Source organism: Dysidea avara, chromosome 4, assembly GCF_963678975.1.
Source record: "Dysidea avara chromosome 4, odDysAvar1.4, whole genome shotgun sequence".
NCBI classification, from domain to species: Eukaryota; Metazoa; Porifera; class Demospongiae; order Dictyoceratida; family Dysideidae; genus Dysidea; species Dysidea avara.
In genome coordinates this window covers 33,249,529-33,271,957 of record NC_089275.1, presented here as the reverse complement: position 1 = coordinate 33,271,957, position 22,429 = coordinate 33,249,529, and the positions used below count along the sequence as shown (strand labels likewise).

General features: G+C 35.3%; 2 protein-coding genes across 4 annotated transcripts in view; one reads left to right on the top strand and one right to left on the bottom strand.

The window, feature by feature from the left end:
• The window catches only part of LOC136254748 (uncharacterized), a 304,047-nt gene that overhangs the window by 223,791 nt on the left and 57,827 nt on the right, over positions 1-22,429 (bottom strand). The window lies entirely within an intron of this gene.
• On the top strand, positions 8,458-12,382 carry LOC136254730 (uncharacterized). 2 transcript variants are annotated; one of them, XM_066047467.1, is made up of 2 exons: positions 8,458-8,530; positions 8,653-12,382. In XM_066047467.1, exon 2 carries the CDS (start codon positions 10,604-10,606, stop codon positions 12,251-12,253), a length of 1,650 nt encoding a protein of 549 aa, XP_065903539.1. In that variant the 5' UTR covers positions 8,458-8,530; positions 8,653-10,603; the 3' UTR covers positions 12,254-12,382. The 2 variants fall into 2 exon arrangements, with proteins under 2 accessions (XP_065903539.1, XP_065903540.1); XM_066047468.1 differs by having other exon boundaries at positions 8,475-8,530; positions 8,640-12,382.

The following is a 22,429-nucleotide window of genomic DNA, read 5'->3' as shown; positions in this document are numbered from 1 at the left end:
CACATGTAAGTATCATTTTACAAGCACAGCATCAACAGTTATCTATAGTTTTTGAGGAGGGTGGGAATTTAATCAGAAAAGAGCATGCACACATTTACTTAGCTAATGCAGTGCACTTCAAGATAACCCACTTATAGTTGTGCCTAGACCAGAAATCACTCTAGTCAAATCATAATTCCTGTACTGTTCAACACTGTGGAGACCATATCTATTAAAAGAGGCTTGAAAAAGTTCAACAAAGAACTACCTAAGACAGCCCCATTTTGAACTCATATTTTTATTGCTTACCCAGATTGTGGAACTCTCTACCAATAATTGACCTATCTCAATCATTAGAAGTAATCAAAGTAAAGATTTTTATGGAATCATTTTATAGCCAATTTTGACAATACCTCATGTAAATTTCATTACCTGTGTCTTTTTTTCACTGCTTCAAGACTCCTGCACCAACAATTACCCATATAATTATTTGTAACTTGTAGATAACCTGTAAATGTACTGTAGTTTATACAGCGTAGTTAGATTTCTAATGATAAGTCAATTAATTATACAGGCAAGTCCCTGGTTGTACCTCAGATTTGGATGTACCCTGCAAGCACCAAGTTTCCTGTACAGTATGTGTTATTTTAGTAAAACAATTAAATTAAATTAGTTGTTTTCATACAGTGTACTACATGTATACGTATCTCATCTAAATTGTAGTACAACTACAGTAGCACGGCTATCAACTGATTGTGGTGTGTTTGATAGATTTGCTGGAGTTTGCCTATTAGGAACTGGTGAGGCTGTGTTATTAGGTCTAAGCATGATGATTATGGCTATATGGGTTACTTACTGTAAGAATTCAGTCAGCTAGCTTGTGGGACTAATACTGGTGAGTGCGTAGTTTGGATGCAGGCAATACCTGTAACATTATTCAACGATTTTTAACTCACTGACCAGCATAAAAGGAAATGACCATACCATTGGTACCTGTCCTACAGTAGGATAAGAAGCCATTGGGGTGAAGTGAAAGGGAAGGAGGGCTAAAAATCTGGTAATATAATTATTTACTTTTAACTTAGGGCATATATAGTCAGGCATCAAATGAAACCCATAGGTTTCCAGCACTGTCACATTCCAGGGGATGGATGGTTAATTCATGTACAGAACTTGTACATGAGGTTCTTTTCCTAAGGAAACTTCTGGAGTGCAAGGCAATATTGTTAAACACTATCTTGGGGCTTGAGTGACACAGCAAGTATACAATCTTCTAACCTTAATTGTTCAGAGGTCGCTCTGGTGATGCTGATACCGAGCAATAGACTACTGCAATTCTAAATTACTGTAGGACACCACTTGTTTACCAGAGACTACCCTGAGACCTGCTTAAGTTAAACGATGCCTTTAATTGCACTCTGACACTAGCATCATCCTATGGTAACACACACACACACACACACACACACACACACACACACACACACACACACACACACACACACACACACACACACACACACACACACACACACACACACACACACACAAAGAAAAAGAAGAAGGAAGGTTGGAAGGAAGTAGTGGAAGTGTATCAAGACTCATGGCCAAAAAAGTAAAAAGCGCATGTACCAATAAACAACAAGTACAATCACTACTTTGAATTATTAATGGTTTTGCAATCTTCTTAGATGAAGCTGTTAGTTGTTGGGAATGGTCTCACTGCTAGACTTGGAATTGGATGGAAGTGTAGTGGAAGTAGTTGATTGGTTTAGGTGTTTACGATCATTGTTTGAGGCACATGGTGGAGCAGCTGGTCAGGTTAGCTGTAGGATTGCACAAGCATCTGAAGCTTTTGGCAGTCTTCTCACCCAGGAGTTGGTTAGCAAGTGGTACAGTTTTCACCGATGATGTATTACTGCAGCAGTTGTATTTTAGGTATTTATATAAGTAGAACTGTATTGTAGAAGAAATACCTGAGCTGGCTGGCAGATTTGATATGATTGAATCTATTAGTGATTTGCTGGTGCTATATAGATTCAAATGGTTAGGACATGCTGCCTGAATGCCTGATATAAGACAACCCAAGGAGCTTTTGTTTGGTTGGCTCCCTCAGAAGTGTCCTGTTCATGGTGCCAAGCTCCAATGGTGGGACAAGGTCCATCAGGATCTGAAGAAGTGTGCGATAGGAAAGTCATGATTGTCTTGGTATGAAGACACCTAAGATCACATTAGATTGAAATCTATTTGTAACGAGGGCTTGATCAGCATATGATAGCACTGCCTTTTAAAAGAAGCATTACAAGACACAAATGGAGTGTCTATGGTGTATGTGAATGGTGTAAAGTTGGTGTGTGTATGACACTATTATGCAAGAACCTGTGTACTAAGTTTACAAGTTCTACACTGTAAAACATTAAGTGTGTCTGACATGCAAAAAATATCACATCATGTGCAAAAGTATGTATATTTGGACATTTTTTGGTGTGTCAGACACACTTCAACACACTTTGAGTGTGTCTGGCACACTTCATTTTTTACAGTGTACCTATTATGCTTTTCAAGTTACTAGCAATGTAAACAAATTCAATTTTTATTAATGTGTGACTGGTGCATTGTTCATGTGATATGATCAGTGCTAGATTAGAACAATATCGTTAATATTCTAGGGCAACCATAGCCCATAGGCATTGAAAAAGAAGGAAATAGCAGGCTAAAGCCCCTCTTCAGACCACCAAGTGGATGGGGATTAACTTCCTTCAAATTAATATCTTGTCAAAACCATTTTTGAAGAAGGAAACTGTGAAAACATCACTATAATAGAAGCTCAAATAACCAAGAAAAGAAGAAGCTCAAATAACCAAGAAAAGAAGAAGCTCAAATAACCAAGAAAAGAAGAAGCTCAAATCTCCATTGTGCTACTAAAATATATTAAGTACCAGTAGTCTAAACTGTTATAATGAAAGCTTTTTGAATTATGATTTACTATACAAGCTAGATGATAACACTGTCAAATCTTCCACCAATGTATTTAATATACTTCTGCTAGCTATGACAATGGAGACTCTAAAGTTGAAGTCTGCTGTTGTTGTTGTAACTTGTTACTGCCACTTCTTCTACTGCTGTTGTTGCTTTGTTGCTACTGCTGTTGCTAGCTGCTGCTACTTGCTGCTTGCTGCTTCTTGCTGCTACTGTTACTGCTTGCTGCTGAGCACTTGCTTCTGCTGTTTGTTGTTGCTGCTTGCTGTTGCTGCAAGTTCTACAGCATAATATTGATATACGTAAAAGTACTGACCATCTTATACCTTCCTATCCACCGGCATATACAAGAGGCAAGAGTTGACAACTTCTTACATACCTTGGAAGAAGTGCAGGTGGATAGAGACTTTATAGGAGATTCCTTGAAGAGTGTTAATTAAATCAGATTAATTATTTCAATCATGGATTATTCATTGATAAAAGCCATATATGTAGAAAATAGTTCTGTGAGGAGCAATCATGAAGTATATTGGGTGAAGTTGACATGCATGTAAAATGGTTGGATATTATGAAGACATTTGTGGAGCAGGCATTTGGTGAAAAGTTTAGGTTAATGTTGTTCGACTAGCAAAGAGACAGTGTTCATCTAAAGTTGGCTATCCTAGATGGCTCATAATGGCAGATAATAGAAACAGTAAACAACAGGATAACATTTATATAGTCTAACAGTTTACTACAGCTTGTCAGTGATGGGTGCAGTTTCTACAGTACAAGTTAGTGTAGTATTATCAGTAGTGTGTCTGGTAGTAGTATTTGTTGGTGGTTGGTACTTACAGTCCTCATTGATACTGTTAAACACACAAGTCATGGAACAACAATATCACAATCAGGAACAGACTGAGCAACTCAACAAACAAATTATCGAACAAAATAATCAGATCAGTGAACAACAATTACAATTGGAAAAACTAAACATCATCATAGATGTCTTACTGGATAGGAATGAAAGGTATGTATAACTACAGTAAATTATACAAATGCTTTGTTAATGTACAAAGATCTAGTCCGGCAGACAGCAGGGTGAAGTTTGCAAAATGGTCTATAGTTTATTTTAATGCAGTTTTGGATTGTACTGTATACCTAAAAATATATAATTCCACCTGCTGGACAGGTGTCAGCTTTGGGAATTTTGCCATAGCAACCAAAGTTTAATTAGCTGCATGGCAACCATACAAATTTCACAAAATAGCTTCTGTGGGTTTCAGTTTTACCCAAATTTGTTTGAAAACCTGACCCAATTAACAAATCTGAGGTATTACAGGGTACAATTAATGTCAGAAAAAAAGAATGATTAATAGTCCTATAAACCCTTGAAGGCATCATTATGCATACCGTAGTTATGCATGTCTCAATAACTATCATAGGGCCTGTGGGCACAAACTGTACCCTGTCACACAACAGGATGTATCTCAGTGCTGGAGTAAAATATTTGCATTCTGCTACTTGTATTATAAAGTCAATCAATTGTTTAATACCTGTTTAAATGTTCAAAGCTATAGCACATTGTTACATAAAGGTATGGGTTATTAATAAAAGTTCGAAAAGTAGGCGAATTTTATGTGCTCACATGCCCTATATTCACAGGCCCAGTCAAATTTGCTCTCTTGACTATCTTTGGTTTAATAATACACCTGTAGTTTGCTTATTTATTAGTTTCAGCTTAAGCTATACTATAATAGTTACCGTTACTTTTAGACTTGAGAGAACAAACACAGTTTTCTGGTAGGAAATTTAATTCTGGCCTTTTCCCGTTGAATGCTTCTAAATCATTACGATAAAATCAAGTGTCTCGGTGATAATGATTTGCCTCCTTTGGTTTGCTGGTGTGGAAAAGCTCAGTTAATACACCCTTTCTCCAGCTAAAGTCCATGAAGTGCAAACAATTTATTAGGTGCAGTATTACAAAATGTTCAAAATCTAACCATAACATTGGTGTTAAAGATAGAATTTGAGTTTTATTCATAAAAAAGTTAATATGCATACATGTATGCATGTAGATCATCAAATGTAAGCTCAAAATCTAGTACTTGCTATATACTTGCGGAGTTTTTTTTTTTATTATTATTATTAGTACTTTACAGTGACCAGCACTGAAGGTCTGACAGCAACATGTGCTGCAGCCTTAGGATTACCTAACCTAATTTCAGGGACTTATACCTAATGACTTCACTTACTGACTGATAAGGTGTAACAGAAAAGGGGCCAAAGAAAGTAAGTAATAGCATATGTGTATTCTTCATTAACTTCCTGGTGTTTAGATTCTTCACACCTGTTCCACTATCATCTAGCTAACTTACATAGCTTATTTTCAAGAAATAATGGAAGTTATGTCTTATTTGGGGCATCATATGTGGTATCCATGCAGTACAGTAGCTGCCTCTTGTACCCCCTATATACCCTGAAATGTGGACACTGTGATAATCAGAATATTTTGTCTAAGGTCCCATTTGTATTAAACACACATACAATTAAGCCTCTGAGATCAAGACAACCTTCCAATGAAAACAGTATGATGGGGTTTCATGCAGAATAGTATTGTGAGAGGCTCTAGCTATATTTGCTAGAGGCTCTCACAATACTATTCTGAAGCCTCTGAGATCAGGACAACTTTCCAATAAGAACAGTATAGTGGAGTCTTAAGGTGTCCAGAATGAGAGTCTCTATTATATAGGATACACACAAATACACACACACACATATGTATGATTGTGTGCTACCTCTTAATCAATATTTTCTATGTACAGTAAATAGATCATGACATGCCCTTTGTACTGAAGTTATGTCTGTTCTCACTCACTTCTGCTCAATAACTTTTGTCTGTACCTTTTATTATTTTCACTGAAATGACCATCAAATCAAATTCTTTAAGGTGTGTTATTCTCCTACACTTGCATGTTGCTCCTCTTGCATGATAACCTTACAATTTGGCATGCAAGAGAGAACTTTCAATGATATAAAGTGCTGGAGGAAGAAAAATTCAGAAACAAAGCTATTCATACAATTGACAATTGCATGTGGAAGACACAAATCCAGCTTTTAAGAGCATCCATCACATTATATTGCATAAACAAAATTAGACTTAAAAGTCTTTTCTGCTGCCACCTATTTGCTCCACTAATGATTTCCTCTATTGACATTTATCAACAGCATAATATTATATTGGGGTCAGCAACAGCCTGCCATATATGTGTGTGGCACACATATGGGGTACAAATTTGGTTTTACAAATAGTTCATAATAGTGTATGTTGAATGTACACATGTATATTGCATATACGTACATATACAGCCGGTGTTCTATGAAATGCAGTGGTAGACTGGGACAGTGCTCAGTTACAACAAATCCATAACAGTCAAGCTGTGCAAAGGGTGTAGTGGTACTACAATTGTATCATTCAGAGTTAGCTATAACCTAAGCAAAAGTAAAAAGTATTGGTCTTGCTGAAATTTTAATCATTGGAGCAATTTCTTGGTGATTTACTTCACAGTTTGGCTATTCTGTCTACAGCTTGGCTATTTTGGCATGGATCCCATCATTTACTACTTTACATGTGCTCTATTCGAGGAAGAAAGTCAAGCTGATGTTGAAAACAGAACTTTACTTATATCTAAAATCATTTAGTTAATGCGATTACATTAATTTAACTAGTATAATAATCACTCAGCATAAAAATAATAGTGAACTTGTTCATTCTGGTCACCTCTGCCAGGCCTGCCTTATTAAGGCAGTGGTTGTATTAAACATGTTAATGTCACTGTGTACACAAAAGACACAATTAGGAGACTGTTACAATGGTCTGTTTAAATCAGGTGACTTTATTATACGGTGATCCAGTTGGACAGGTTTAATTGTATAGTTAATATTAGAAGTATTGGGCAATCACAAATGCAGTAAAATACCTACAGTAAAGCAAACAGGCATAACACGGAATGTGATAAAGAAATCAAATGAAACTTGGTGTATGACTTTGATTCATGATTCACTGTCTTTGTGCCAATTTTGAAGAAATTTAAAAAGAGTGGTTCAACATTTTAATTTCTTTAATAATTTAGCATGGAATGACCAAAATACTAGAATTTCCTGAGTTAATATCCCAACTTGCCCAATGCTGATGGAGGTCCAGCAGGTGGTTTTGAGTAGTTCATAGTATGGAGAAATATTTTGTGACATAAAATTAACTATTGACCATATTGCAAGGTTCAGCCAAAAAAGCCACTTATTCTGCCGGACTATCATTATCAGGCTCAAGATAACAGTGTAGTCATTATGAAATAGTCAAGAGACAAAACTAACAATCATAAACTACAATCCAAACAGAAATAGTACTATTATTAAACTGATACATGGTAGAGATGGTGTACAAGGTAAAGATGGTAGAGATGGTTGTGATGGAATGAATACCTGGTGTAAAAGATGTTGAAGAAAATGGAAATTAAGGACCTTTGGGATCAAAAGGAACCCAAGGACCAAAGGAAGGTCAAGAATCAAGGATCAAATACAGATTAAAGACCAAAAGGAGATCAAGATTTAAAGTTAGATCAAGGGCTACCAGAAGTAAAGGGAGAAGGCAGGGATGATAGAGAAGGTCGTGATGGAGTACAGAATATCAAAGGAGATGTTGGTCCTCATAAAGATAAAGGAGATCAAGGATTAGACGACAAAAGGGAGAACAGGACTAGTCTCAATATGTTCATTGGTGTCATGATTCTTGCCCTAGTAATGTTGCACAAATTGTGTATACAGGCAGAGTTGGTGGTTCACAATATTCACACAGAAGAGGTGGTATATAGTAATCCACAATGTTTTCTGTTGGACCCTGCATAACGTGGATTTAATAGTAGATTACAAGGCCATTCTTTCATATATGGAGCTGAATGCAAAAGTATAAGTACCAATCCAGAAGTTCCAAATACTGTGCCGTGTGTTACATATCCTCTGGAACAGCACTGTACAGTATATGATGCCTGCAAAATATTCTTGTCCAAAGGGTGGACAATAGCTTATCACGGATATATGATGTACAAACACAACATCTTGTACTAGCTAGGAACCATGTTTGTTTACCAATAATTACAGAACTTACCTTTCAATTCTTGTCAAGTATATATATAATATGATTGTGAATTGTACAATACAAAAATTGATGTCGGTTAAAGATAAGCTTACCATGCACTTTCAACAGTATAATAGATGTTTTCTGAGAATTTTTTTTTTTGTTTTCAATAACTACAATACATTTCCTAATATATACACAGCACTAAATGCTTGCAATTGTTAAGTTGACTAATAAAGTTTACTTAATTCTTGGTAGAAGACTGAACAATTGAGTTCATGGTTTCAAATTCATTGATGCACCATATACAGTATTTGTATAGAATGACAACACATGCGCCAGTATATAAACACGTACATGTGCATCATAATAATATCATGTTGGTAAACTAAACTTGTGTTAAGATCAAGTCAATAACAGAAGGTGTACGAGTGTCTGTATGTTGTATTTAAAATCAAAGTATATCTTAGTACATGTACAGTATAGTGCCATACTCATGTCAGGTGTACATGTAACCGTTATGTTTGATGCTACATAATGTATACATGTTTGTAGACTAAATGTATAGGTACATCCTGTAGGTTTGAGATCAACATGACTTTGCTAATGCTACTACTGTCATTATTACTGCTACATACTGCAGATAGTTCAGTCTATACCGTGATACCTGATGATCACTACTATCCTAACACTACATGTCATCATTGTCATAACCTACAACACTACCTGCTCAATGCCACCAAATACTTCACTTCTAACACTCAACTACTCTTCCTACCAGGAATACATCACCTTAACACTGATCTCATCATACAAAATGTTCACAACATTTCACTCATTGGTAGTGAAACTAGCAGCACACATTTGGTAACAATAATTGATTGCAATTTATTATCCAACATAGCCATAAAAGAGGTTTCTAATGTAGCAATAAAGAATATAGTATTTAGTAAGTGCACAAGTAGTTCAAATGAGAGAACAAACACCAGCAGAAATGATGTTAATGCATCACTGATAGTGTTAAACTGTTATCATGCTCTTATGCAAAATGTCATGATTTTAAGTGATGAAAGATTTAGTCTACTAGCTGTTAATGTTTAAGGAAAATTCACCATTGACAGCCTCAAAAGTAAGGGGATAAAATTGGTGTACAATGATTTGAGTGACAATGGCCAACTGCAGTTAAACCATAGTTTAAGGATTATCCAGTTTGAACTAATTACAAAAGTCCAGAGTATTAAGGATTTAGCAAAATATATTTATATTTCCTTAAATGATACTAGATTTATTGATTCGCTTGATAATTTTACTTTTAGCAACAGATACCTTGAAGAAACATTGTACGGGATTACAATGGAGTTACATCAAAAGTCATATAACGTTATGATTCACCTTACAAATATCACTTTTGTAAACTTGAATAACTACAAAGTTTTATCAATTGACATTGCCAGTTGTAGCAATGCAGTAGACAATATAATTTCCATAAATGGTTGCAACTTTGAAAATAATACTTCTGCATATCTAGTAAATACCCTGATAGACCTACAGGTTTCAATATGTGACTATACTTATAGTATCTTATCAGAGAGTGGAAGAAACAGAATAGTTCTTCAAAACTGCAGGTTTGTAAACAACACTTACACTGGTAGTGTAATAAAAGTTAATTGTACAGGACCATTCTTTCTATTTAAGCAAAAACCAAAAACTTATATCTCCATTATTGGCTGTCTATTTCAACTCAATACAACCCAGTTCATAAATTTTGCTTCAGTTTTAAACCATGAAAGTTTGCTTATTGAAAATACCAAATTTATATCTTGCTATCATATAGAAGACTGGGCAATCATATTGTTCAATGTTAACCTCATTCTTAAGGGACCAGTTATATTCCATAAAATAAGAGTACAGCAAAGTTTGATAAATGCAATTAATGATATAACAGTTTATGATTATATAGAAATTTCCAGCATTGTGGCAACCAGCTGGATAAGTGGAAGAGCATATGTCAATCTCAAGATTATGGAATACGCACATATTAATATAACCAATAATATTTTAGAACGTTATATTATGTTCCTTGAACAAAATGACCATAATTTTCAACTATACCCATTTTGCTTTTTTCAGTTCTACAAAAATCACAAGAGAGGAAAGGGTAATCGCAATCCTATAGTTACTATTATGTCTACAAATATTTTTAGTGGATCAGATATTGTAACAAATATTAACTGCAGATGGTACCCTAATTCACTTTACTATGGACAGAATCCACTTACAGTGTAACTAAAACATATTCGATTCTATACTAACGAAAGTTCAGTTCCACCGTTTACAACTGGATTGCTGTGTCATTGTACAGATGAAGTACAGCCTAGTTGCTCCACTAATAATATAGGACCAATATATCCTGGCCAACATATACAATTACACTTTGCATTAAACTCAAGGATAACTTATAACCCGGAATTACCAATATCAGTAAAAAATTATGTGCAGAACTCAGACTATTCTATATGTCAAGTTTCTTCAATGTTTGAAGCAGAGCAAACAGTTAAAGAAAACTGCACTGAAGTACATTACAGTATCCTATCAGAGAATAAATCACTCTGTATGTTAGTTCTTTACAACACTGATTACAGATATCCAACCATCTATTATGTTAAACTTTCAAAATGTCCACCAGGTTTTGCTTTTGATATATTAGAGAAAAGCTGTCAGTGTGATAAAATACTTCAATCAACATCTGTACTGATTACAAACTGTAACATTAGTGATCAGACAATACAACGTCCTGCTAACAGTTGGATTGGTAGTACAACTACAAGTAATTCTTACAATTATCACATTTGCCTTCATTGTCCATTCCATTACTGTCTTCCATACTCAACACATCTAAACTTTTCCACTCCTAACTCACAGTGTCGGTTTAACAGATCTGGTGTCTTGTGTGGGCACTGCCCACATGGCTTCAGCACTGTGTTTGGCTCCTTGGACTGTAAACGTTGCTCCAATATCTACCTGGCATTGACTGTACCAATTGCAATAGCAGGTCTTGTGTTAGTACTGGTATTATTTCTCCTCAGCCTCACAGTAACAGATGGTACCATAAATGCATTTATACTATATGCCAACATTATTAGTATCAACACTCCAGTGTTCTTTCATCATCTTGATGGGTATGTACCTACATACACCTTCATCTCACTTGTTAATCTCGACCTTGGTGTACAAACATGTTTCTATAATGGTATGGATGACTATGCCAAGATGTGGCTACAATTATCTTTTCCAGCCTATCTCTTATTCATTGCTACTTCACTCATTATAACAAGCAGATACTCACACAAAGTACAGAGGCTCACTGCTCGTAGAGGGTTGCCAGTACTTGCTACCCTTTTCCTCTTGTCATATACTAAAGTGCTACGCATTGTATCCAGTGTCTTGTTCTCATATTCCACAATAACTCATCTACCCAGTAAACATACTTCACTGGTGTGGTCAATAGATGCTACTCTACCACTATTTGGGGTGAAATTCGTTATAATGTTTATCATGTGCATCATTATCTTCCTCATGTTGGTGCCATTTAATGCCACCTTACTGATCACAAAAACCATGTCCTGTTTCAATATTGTTACTAAATTTAGACCACTAATAGATACTTACCAAGGCCCATACAAATGTCAGTATTATTACTGGACAGGAGCACAGTTGTTAATTAGAGTTGTTTTCTTTGCAATTTCATCATTAGACAGAAACCTGAACCTTACAATTGGTATGCTATTACTCAGCCTTATAACAACTGTACAAGGAGTTGTAGGTCCTTATAAAAACAAAATAAGAAACTACCATGAACTGGCTTACTTGCTCAACCTTCATGGATTGTACACCATCACATTGTACCTTCAGGACACCATTAGTATCATGGCTGTTAATGTATTGGTTGCTATGGCTGCACTTCATTTCAGTATTATCATAATGTATCATATTAGCACCTACATGTGTGATGGAGTGATCAGAAGGAAACTAAACAAAAGTGTTGTCACACTAATAAGATGGATTAACAAGTCATCAGTGAAACACCAAAAGTTTCAGCTTGAAGACAATACTCGGACGAGAATCCCTGAAGTGGCATTTAACTATTGTGAGCTCCAGGAACCACTTGTGGGTGTGGACTAATAACAGCTCTTAGACCATGAGTATGGAAGACTTATATAGATGGTAATTCATGCAAAATACCAAATTGCTTAATTTTACATATAATATTATTATTAAATGCACAACATGTAATATAACAGTGTTACTTTAGTATATACATAGTACTTTTAATTTTAGTTGTAGTTTAGTTAAAGTACGTAAGGTAGAAAATGTTAAATGTACTTTAAATTAGTTTAGTGCCAGCCTAAAATTATATATTTTAGTTGTAGGTTAGTTATAGTGTACTGTTAAAAACTTTTGCTTTTAGTTTAGTTTTAGTGGCAACTCAAACGATTTATATAAAGCATTCTCCAAATGCTCTTGTGTAAGATCTCAAAGCTGCATAATAATTATGGTAAACATTCCCACTATATTTATACACTACAAATAGTTGTCAATTAGCTTGCAACCATGGATCATTGGTCCATATTGTGATCACTGGGATATAAACATGTGGTTTTAGTTGTAGTTTAACATTAAGATGAAATAGTTTAGTTTTAGTAGTCAAGTCAGTTTTAATTTTTAGTTTGTAAAATAGAATTGCAGTTTAGATATCAATAAAAATAATATCAATTGCAGCTTGCAGTTTCACTGACTGCTCTATTAGGGAGTATTGATCTATTTTCATGTAAATTAAGCTTCATAGTTTGAAATATCCTCCTAATATGATATGGTGGCATAGCACTCCAGCCTATTATGCTTTTCATTACATTGGCATATATATTAGCCTTCCCTCCAGCCTGCATGGTTATTCTGGATTCATTATAATTATTTATTTATTTATTAAGACTTCACAGCACAAGTACTGAAGGTCTGTAGGACTCCTGGTCCTAGTTTAAAGTTGCTACAGAAAGTACGTTTGAAAAGATGGTATAATAAACTTATTTTTGAGTTTGTTGAGATTGCTGCACTACTGGCTTTTTTCTTTGCGGTTGATATTTTACAGTATTTAAGGTTTCTTAATGTGTAAAGAAATAGATTTAGTACTGTAGCACCACAGGATCAAGTATGTACTGCTACTGATTGTATTTCAATAGCTACAATATTTGCCTTTGTGTTCAACAGCATTGATTGAAATGATTTTCACGACTAATAATAGCTCACATCACTTTCTTATAGGGAACATTACCATACTTGGTAAGCATGCAATAGTTGATTTTATTCATGTACAGATAACTTTTTCTTTTATGGAATCAAATAAAAGTAATCACTTGGTAAAAAAAGCATATACTGTTCATATTTAACTTCAACTGTAAGGTAAAAATGTTTTTAGACCATTTTGCGGTGGATTTTGGAGGTGTCTAAGTTATTTAGACCCTTATCATAGTTTTCATGTTTACTTAATAGACTCTTTTCATGTTTGTTATGTGTACCTACATTGGTAGCACTGGCAATGCATCATCACCTGAAAATTAATTTTAGATCCGTAACTGTTGTTACAGGTGGAGTGATGGCTTGTTTCTACTAACTTATGATACATTTTTCTGTTACAAGCAGCCGTCAACAGTGTAAATGTACAACAACTACATAAAGGGTCTAAATAAGTTAGAATTCAGACCACCTAAGTAATATATGCATAGTGACCCAATGGCCCTGTGTCATGACTATTACATAGACATTTATTAAATTTATACATGTAGAAAATAGCTGCAAAACTGCCAGCTCTACAAAAATTTCATCAACAGGTAAATTATAATGTGGAGGAGAAGTTATGCTTATAACATGAGTAAGTTAACTAATTAGGAAATTTTTAAAATTCCATAGAAATTTGTTGGAATAATTTGGGGTTTCTTTGTAGGAATTTTTGGGCTTGGTTTTACTTAACTTACAGTAGCTATTTTGAATGAAATGTGAGGCTGGTTTTCATGCAATTTTGTAGGGCAAAACTCCATGATCCCTACTATGCAGTACTACCATACAGTACAATCATACTGTAGGATGCTTACAGTAATTTGCCTTTGTGTCTAACAGTATGCTCAATTGACTGAAATGATATTCATTGATCAGCAACTCACTATACAGGAACCATTAGCATACTTGGTAAGCAATACTTGACTTTTTCATGGTCACTTTCATGACAACTAAAGCAATCAGGTAAGAATCTAAATAATTATTAGCAGTCTTGTAAAGGTATTTTTTTAGTATGTACATACAGTTCATGTATAACTTCAACTGCATATGCATTTATGAATGTAGACTAGTTAGCTAAAAAGCTGTCAGCTCTAGCTACTGTATTATAGTATACAAATCAACCTTAAACCCTGAGTGGATTGTGAACCTTGTAAAATGCATATGTCAGCGAGACATATATACTGTGTGTGCATGCGTGTGTGTTATGTCAGTCAATGACCCAGCAGTTAAAAACAACTAGCCCTAAGCCGGGGGGGGGGGGGGGGGGGGGGTACACATATACAGGGGCGTACGGAGGGGGGTTTCCAGGGGTTTCTGGAAACCCCTTTGAATTTTACACAGTGCTTGAAACATTAAGAAATTGATACTTCAGGTTTCCAGAATCTGTAATCTGTCATGGAACAGGACACATTTCAAACTTTTATCTTAGTTAAATAACAGTTTCTAACATGATAGCAACGCTTATAGCATTGTTATGAATTATGATTTTGGTGAAACTGAAGATCGAGATACTCTAATAGAGCAGTCAGGTACTCTAATAGAGCAGTCAGGCAATATAAACTACTCTAATATAACAGTCACTTAGCTGTAGTGAAAACCCCTTTTCAAAATTCCTGCGTACGCCCCTGCATATAGCATTTGAAGTAAGTACTTGTTGTGCTGTATTATCCAAATAGCTAAGTAAAGAGAGGGCTTGTGTACGTGACAAAGTGCCAGTAAAGAGGAAAACCCCAGGGATTTCTGACTAACTAGTGGAGTTTGGGGCATACTCCCCAGGGAAATCTTAGAAACTTGAGTGTCTCTAGATTGAATTTGGAAGCAGAGAAGATGATTGAGATCTGGATAAGAAAATAGCAAGTTGAAGGGACAAAATAAGAACTACGTATATGTATATAATTATGTATGTACATGCAAGCCTCATTTTATTGGATTTTGATAGTGGACTGTAAAAGAAAGAAAATTACACACACTAGTTGGATTGTTAGGCAATTTTTAATCAAAGGGCAGACCACAAAATGGAAATTTTTTTGAAAATGGCCAAGTTATCTCAAGAATGGATCTTGTGGTACTTTTATTCAAATCCCTGTAGCAACTTCTACAAGACTTAAAGGTGTACAACACATAAGTATAATCAAGAGTAAATAATGGTTACTCTTGTTAAAATATATAACTTTGTAAAGAGTTTTTTTTTGTGGTACAACTGACTAGTAAGTTTTTCAACTAGCTAGGCCAATCACCACTTACAACTAGCCAAAGAAAGGTCATTTATGTACAACTAGCTTTTAGGCCATAAATAGCCCCCTTTTATGCCTTATAATGACCACACAACTTCGCTATTATTGTTAAATTACTGTCCTTTACATGCGTCATGGCTCAGTGAAAAGTGAAGAAAATTATTTTGAATACCTAATGGCAGTAAACAAGCATTAGAGTTAGCCATGCATGTATACTGTCAATACAAAGGCTTTTATAATACTACCATATATGCACATTATGCAGTTAGTACAAAGTTTAACCAAATATGGTAAACTATGCAGTGTGCCTTCTGTACAAGAGTTATTTAGTGGTTAGACATGTTGTCTGATTGGAGGATATATATATAGTACAGTAGGAGACTATATAAACAGTAGACAACAGTGAGCATTTATCAGTTGATGTTCAGTTGACTACAGCTTGTCAGTGATGGGTTCTGTTTCAATGGTACATTTCAGTATTCTGCTCTCAGTAGTATGTCTGGTAGTAGTATTTGTTTGTTGTTGGTTGGTACTTACAGTCCTCATTGATACAGTTAAACACACAAGTCATGGAACAACAATATCACAATCAGGAGCAGACTGAGCAACTCAAAAAACAAATTATCAAAACAAAAATTAATAATCAGATCAGGGAACAACAGTTACAACACTGGAGCAACTAAACATCATCACGGATGTCTTACTGGATAGGAATGGAAAGGTACAACATTTTTGGCATATGTTTCATTAAATAATAATAATAATAAATCTTTTATCACCCCACAGTACAAAGATCACTATGATACTAGGGATAACACTAGTCATCATGAAATAGTCAAGAGAGAAACCAAAAATCACAAACTACAATTCAAACAGACAATACTATCATTAAACTGTTACATGGTAGAGATGGTGTACAAGATAAAGATGGTAGAGATGGTCGTGATGGAATACCAGATGTGAAAGGAGATGTTGGTCTTCATGGAGAAAAGGGAGAAATGGGATTACCAGGATCAAAGGGAGAAGGTAGGGATAGTAGAGATGGTCGTGATGGAGTACAGGGTATCAAGGGAGATGTTGGTCCTCATGGATATAAAGGAGATCAAGACACACGGTAGTGTGTCGTGCGGCCCAAGAAGCCGGCGCGTAACACCCGTGAGTATATTAACAGGAAGAAAGAAAACGCAATTTTCGCACCTCCGTAGCTCTGTGCTTCCTTGATGAAACAAGATGATTTTTACTGTGGACATGCCCTCCAACTTCAGCACTCCACATTCCAAATTTGAGCGAAATCGCTTCGCGCGTTCCCGAGATATGCGACTTCAAAAATTGGCTCAGTTTCTTCGGGGTTTTTTCCTTCTTATTTTTCTTCCTCTTGTCGCACACTTACAAAAACTGTTATAAAACGCGAACACCACAGCCGATTGCCTTGAAATTTGGCACACAGAAGGGGAGTATAAAGGCGCATCTCGGTACCAACTTCGGCTGGAATACGATAAACAGGCAAAGAGTTATGAGCGATTATTCACGAAAAATAACGCAATGTGTTGTCACGCCTACAGGGTAAACCGCGTATGGGAAGAGGCTGAAAATCGGTGGGTGAATAGGTTAACTATTGAACCTCAAACCTTTTGTAGTTTGAAAGAAATCGAGCTAAAAAACAGGAAGATACAACGAAAAAACCAACAGTGTGTAACAATTACGCAATCGAGATTATAATATAGCTAATAAAAAAAAAAACGACTGCTTGCCACGCCTACCAGATAAACCGCTAGGGGTAATGATTTGAAAATCGTTGTACAGATGGAGTTATCATCTTAGAAAGGCTCATCAATGGTGTAGAAGAATCAGACTTAAAGCCACGGAGTTATAACACGAAATCCAACTTGGTGCAGCAAGTGCGAGATCGAGATACTCTAATAGAGCAGTCATCCTAATAGAGCAGTCACCCTAAAGAGAATTCAAGAGATCAGCTAGAAATAAGAAACCTGTATAGAGATCAGTTACACACAAGTCACCCTGTAGAGAGATCAGCTAGAAGAAGTTACCTTGTAGGAAGTTCATGCAACTATGGAAAGAGATAGTTTAGCTAGAAGAAATTACCTTGTAGAGTTCAGCTACAAAGAAACCACCATGTAGAGAGTTCAGCTACAAACAAATCGCCCTGTGGAGAGATCAATAGAAGAAGTTACCTTGCAGAGAGTTTAGCTACAAAGAAACCATCATGTAGAAAGTTCAGCTACAAACAAATCTCCCTGTAGAGAGATTAGCTAGAAGAAGTTACCTCGTAGAGAGTTCAGCTACAAAGAAACCTTTATGTAGAGAGTTCAGCTACAAACAAATCTCCCTGTAGAGAGATCAGCTAGAAGAAGTTACCTTGTAGAGAGTTCAGCTTCAAACAAATCACCCTGTAGAGAAAGATCAGCTAGAAGAAGTCACCTTGTAGAGAATTCAGTTACAAAGAAACCACCATGTAGAGAGCTCAGCTACAAACTAGTGACCTTGTAGAGACATCAGCTAGAAGAAGTTACCTTGTAGAGAGTTCAGCTACAAAGAAACCATTGTTTAAAGAGCTCAGCTGCAAACAAATCATCTGTACAGAATTCAGCTACAAACAAATCACCCTGTAGAAAGATCAGCTAGAAAAAGTTACCTTGTAGAGAGTTCAGTTACAAAGAAACCACCATGTAGAGAATTCAGCTACAAACTAGTGACCCTTTAAAGACATCAGCTAGAAGAAGTTACCTTGTAGAGAGTTCAGCTACAAACAAATCACCCTGTAGAAAGATCAGCTAGAAGAAGTCACCTTGTAGAAAGTTCAGTTACAAAGAAACCACCATGTAGAGAGTTCAGCTACAAATTAGTGACCTTGTAGAGACATCAGCTAGAAAAGTTACCTTGTAGAGAGTTCAGCTACAAAGAAACCATTCTGTAAAGAGCTCAGCTGCAAACAAATCACCTGTACAGAATTCAGCTACAAACAAATCACCCTGTAGAGAGGTCAGCTAGAAGAAATTACCTTGTAGATAGTTCAGCTACAAACAAATCACCCTGTAGAAAGATCAGTTAGAAGAAGTTACCTTGTAGAGAGTTCAGCTACAAAGAAACCAAGCTGCAAACAAATCACCTGTACAGAATTCAGCTACAAACAAATCACCCTGTAGAGAGGTCAGCTAGAAGAAATTACCTTGTAGATAGTTCAGCTACAAACAAATCACCCTGTAGAAAGATCAGTTAGAAGAAGTTACCTTGTAGAGAGTTCAGCTACAAAGAAACCATTTTGTAAAGAGCTCAGCTGCAAACAAATCACCTGTACAGAAGTCAGCTACGAACAAATCACCCTGTAGAGAGATCAGCTAGAAGAAGTTACCTTGTAGATAGTTCAGCTACAAACAGATCTCCCTGTAGAGAGATCAGCTAGAAGAAATTACCTTGTATAGAGTTCAGCTGCAAAGAAATCACCCTGTAGAAAATTCAGCCACAAACAAATTGCCCTGTAGAAAGATCAGTTAGAAGAAGTTACCTTTTAGAGAGTTCAGCTACAAAGAAACCATTCTGTAAAGAGCTCAGCTGCAAACAAATCGCCTGTGCAGAATTCAGCTACAAACAAATCACCCTGTAGAGAGATCAGCTAGAAGAAGTTACCTTGTAGATCATTCAGCTACAAACAATTCATCCTGTAGAGAGAGCATCTAGAAGAAGTCACCTTGTAGAGTGTTCAGTTACAAAGAAACCAACATGGAGATTTCTGTAATTAATATATGTATTATATATATAATTTGTACATTTACTGATAAAATATTTAAAGTACATCTACTTCATCTTTTCTTCTTCCTGTGGTAAAGAAAAAAAGATGGGTTAAAAAAGTCCCAAAGCCGGCCATAGGCGGTATACAAATACAAAAAGAAATGAAATCTAATCCAAAACAGCCAAGCTGTAAAAAAAAGTATGCAGCCCTCAAAAAGGCTATGGTGAAAAAAGATGTGAAATCCAAGGTGGCGGCCAAGAAATGGCTGTGATGGTAGGTTAATGGTGAAAATTTTAATAATGACAATTCAGGTGAATTTTGTGCCAAGACCAAGCGGCACAAATATTCACCTGAATTGTCGTTATTAAAATTTTTACCATTAACCTACCATCACAGCCATTTCTTGGCCGTCACCTTGGATTTCACATCTTTTTTCACCATAGCCTTTTTGAGTGCTGCACACTTTTTTTACAGCTTTGCTGTTTTGGATTAGATAGTTTTGACTGAACTCTATTGGATTGCTGCTTTAAAATTCATGAGGAAGTGGGAAATAAAAACAGGTACACAATGACATTATAGGATCACCTGTGATTGTTGCCACGAGACTTGTAATCTAGATCTCCTGTATTTAAAATGGTTGTATAATTATGAAATAATCATTATACATAAGTCAATCAATTACAGGCATGTAGCATCCCATCTCTAATTTTTGACTACTCTATTAGAGTAATTTTGCACAAAGTGACTGTACTATTAGAGAAATTATTAGTGCATTGTGACTGCTCTAAGAGTTTTTAGCTCAAAGTGCAAAACTTTTGAAAAAGTTTGAGAAAGTTTTTAAAAGTGATTGTAGTCAGGAAATTTTTGAAAAAATACAACTTTTGAGAAAGTTTGGGAAATTGTTGGAAATTTTTGCAAACGTTTTAAGAAATTTCTGGCAAATTATTGAGAGAATTGGCCACTGTATATTTTAATTATGATAGTCAGCACAGGGAAACCATTATGTGCTATCAAAAATTGACACCTTGCACTTATGTGAAAAAGTGCATACCCTAATAGCTATACAGTACTAGCTACCATATTGGATGATAAACATTTCTGTAAGTTTTTAAGACAAAAGAATCTGATCAGTTATGCATGTTCCCTTCTTTTCATACATACTTTCTTTCAAGGTTACAGTATGTTATCATTTTACTATTGTATAGTTGCTATAGTTTACAGGTGTGGTTTCATTGTTTGCAACATAAGAAGCCAGTTGCATTATGAAAGTCAGCAATGTACCTTGACACAAGCCAGTCATCACAATAGTCATAGATCCTCAGGAAATACGCTAAGAAAGCAGTTTTCCCAGTTTTAAGATATGGGACACTTTGATTTGTTATACTAATTATAAACAGTACAATAGTTATTACTTTTCATGGAAATCTTTAATCTACTATTTCTCCAAATCATTGACCTATCACAAATAATATACATGACAACTGAATATATAACAAAGTAGTTAGCTAGCTATCCTTAAAAGTGTGTACCAGTGTATAGCCTGTGCCCATTTAATGCTTGTTGAATGGCTATATAAGCCTCAGTCATACTTTCACATATATACCATATATAATGCATTGCATGTGTGTGTGTGTACATAATGCCTGTAAAAAAAGTATTATGTGTCATACTGGTTATAATACATATAGCTATTGATCACAAGTGTATCAGAATGCTACATGAATACTATTATAAACAATATTATTATGCAATGTGCAGTACAGTATCACATGCTGCTTTATGTTGCATTGCAAATTCAGTGACTTTTAGTCATTAATATCATCCATAATTTCTATGAAAGATTCTCGATATCGAGCAAAATCAATGTTGTCATCATCACAATCTTTGACCTGGTCACTATAAAGACAAAATACATTTGATCATTTACATACAGAACAAGTAGCTACTTTATTAAATGGTGACTTTATACTACTGTAGCAGGTAATGAAAACGGTAATAATATTCCACTAATACAATGTTCTTTAATTTCCAATTCTACAAAATAATGTTGATTTTAAGGCAAACGAGAATGTCTGTTATCCATACATTTACAAAATATTTTTCTGGTATTAATATTATACTACATATAATATCAACCAGTACCACTAGAAAAGTTATAATGTATTTATATATATATTAATACAACATCAATGTACAAAAACTCCAATAGCAGCTTGTGGTATATTTTTGATATACTACAGCAAACTAGCCAATAGAATTAGTATATCACTTGTACATTTGATATACGCATCTGATTGGCTAAAATTTTTTGATAGTGTTTAGTTGTTTTACCAGTTGGGCATGTCCGACTTGACAACTACTGGTACCATAGTAACCAATCCCTTTTACCTAGCAATAGTGTAAAGTGCGAGGCAAAGCCTCGCACTATAACATCTTTTCTAAGTTTGTATATCTTTTGGTATATATTTCGAATACCATGATATCTGTAGTATAACATATATATATATATATATATATATATATAGACATGTACATCATTTGTTAGTACATGTTGATTGTGTGGATTGGTGAGCACAGATAAATTTTGAAAATGGTGAAGAAGGCAAAAATTCATTACACAGTGATTGACAATATATAGTGAGTTTTACATAGTAAAGTTACATAGTTTCAGGCTTTTATTATAGCTTGAAAGGTATTGGAACTGTTCCAAAGTGCTCCGTCAAGTGGAAAGATGCCTATAAAACAGAAAATTTATATTATTCACTTTCAGGCCAGTTGGTGAATTTCTTGTTAGATTTAGTGGCTATGACGGAAGCTGAAAATTCTATGCAAACACCTGAATTAGTAAATTTAATGTCTACATTATATAGGACATGTATTTTGCATTGTATGGTTGCATACAGCTGTGTAACTTACACAGCACATATAGTAGCATTTCTCCTTGAGTATTCATTAACAACAACACCAAATTCAGCCAATGGTATATCAGAATTGTTGACTGCTTCTTCAGTGTTTTTAGGTTTGCAGTGTGCTAACATTTTCCTA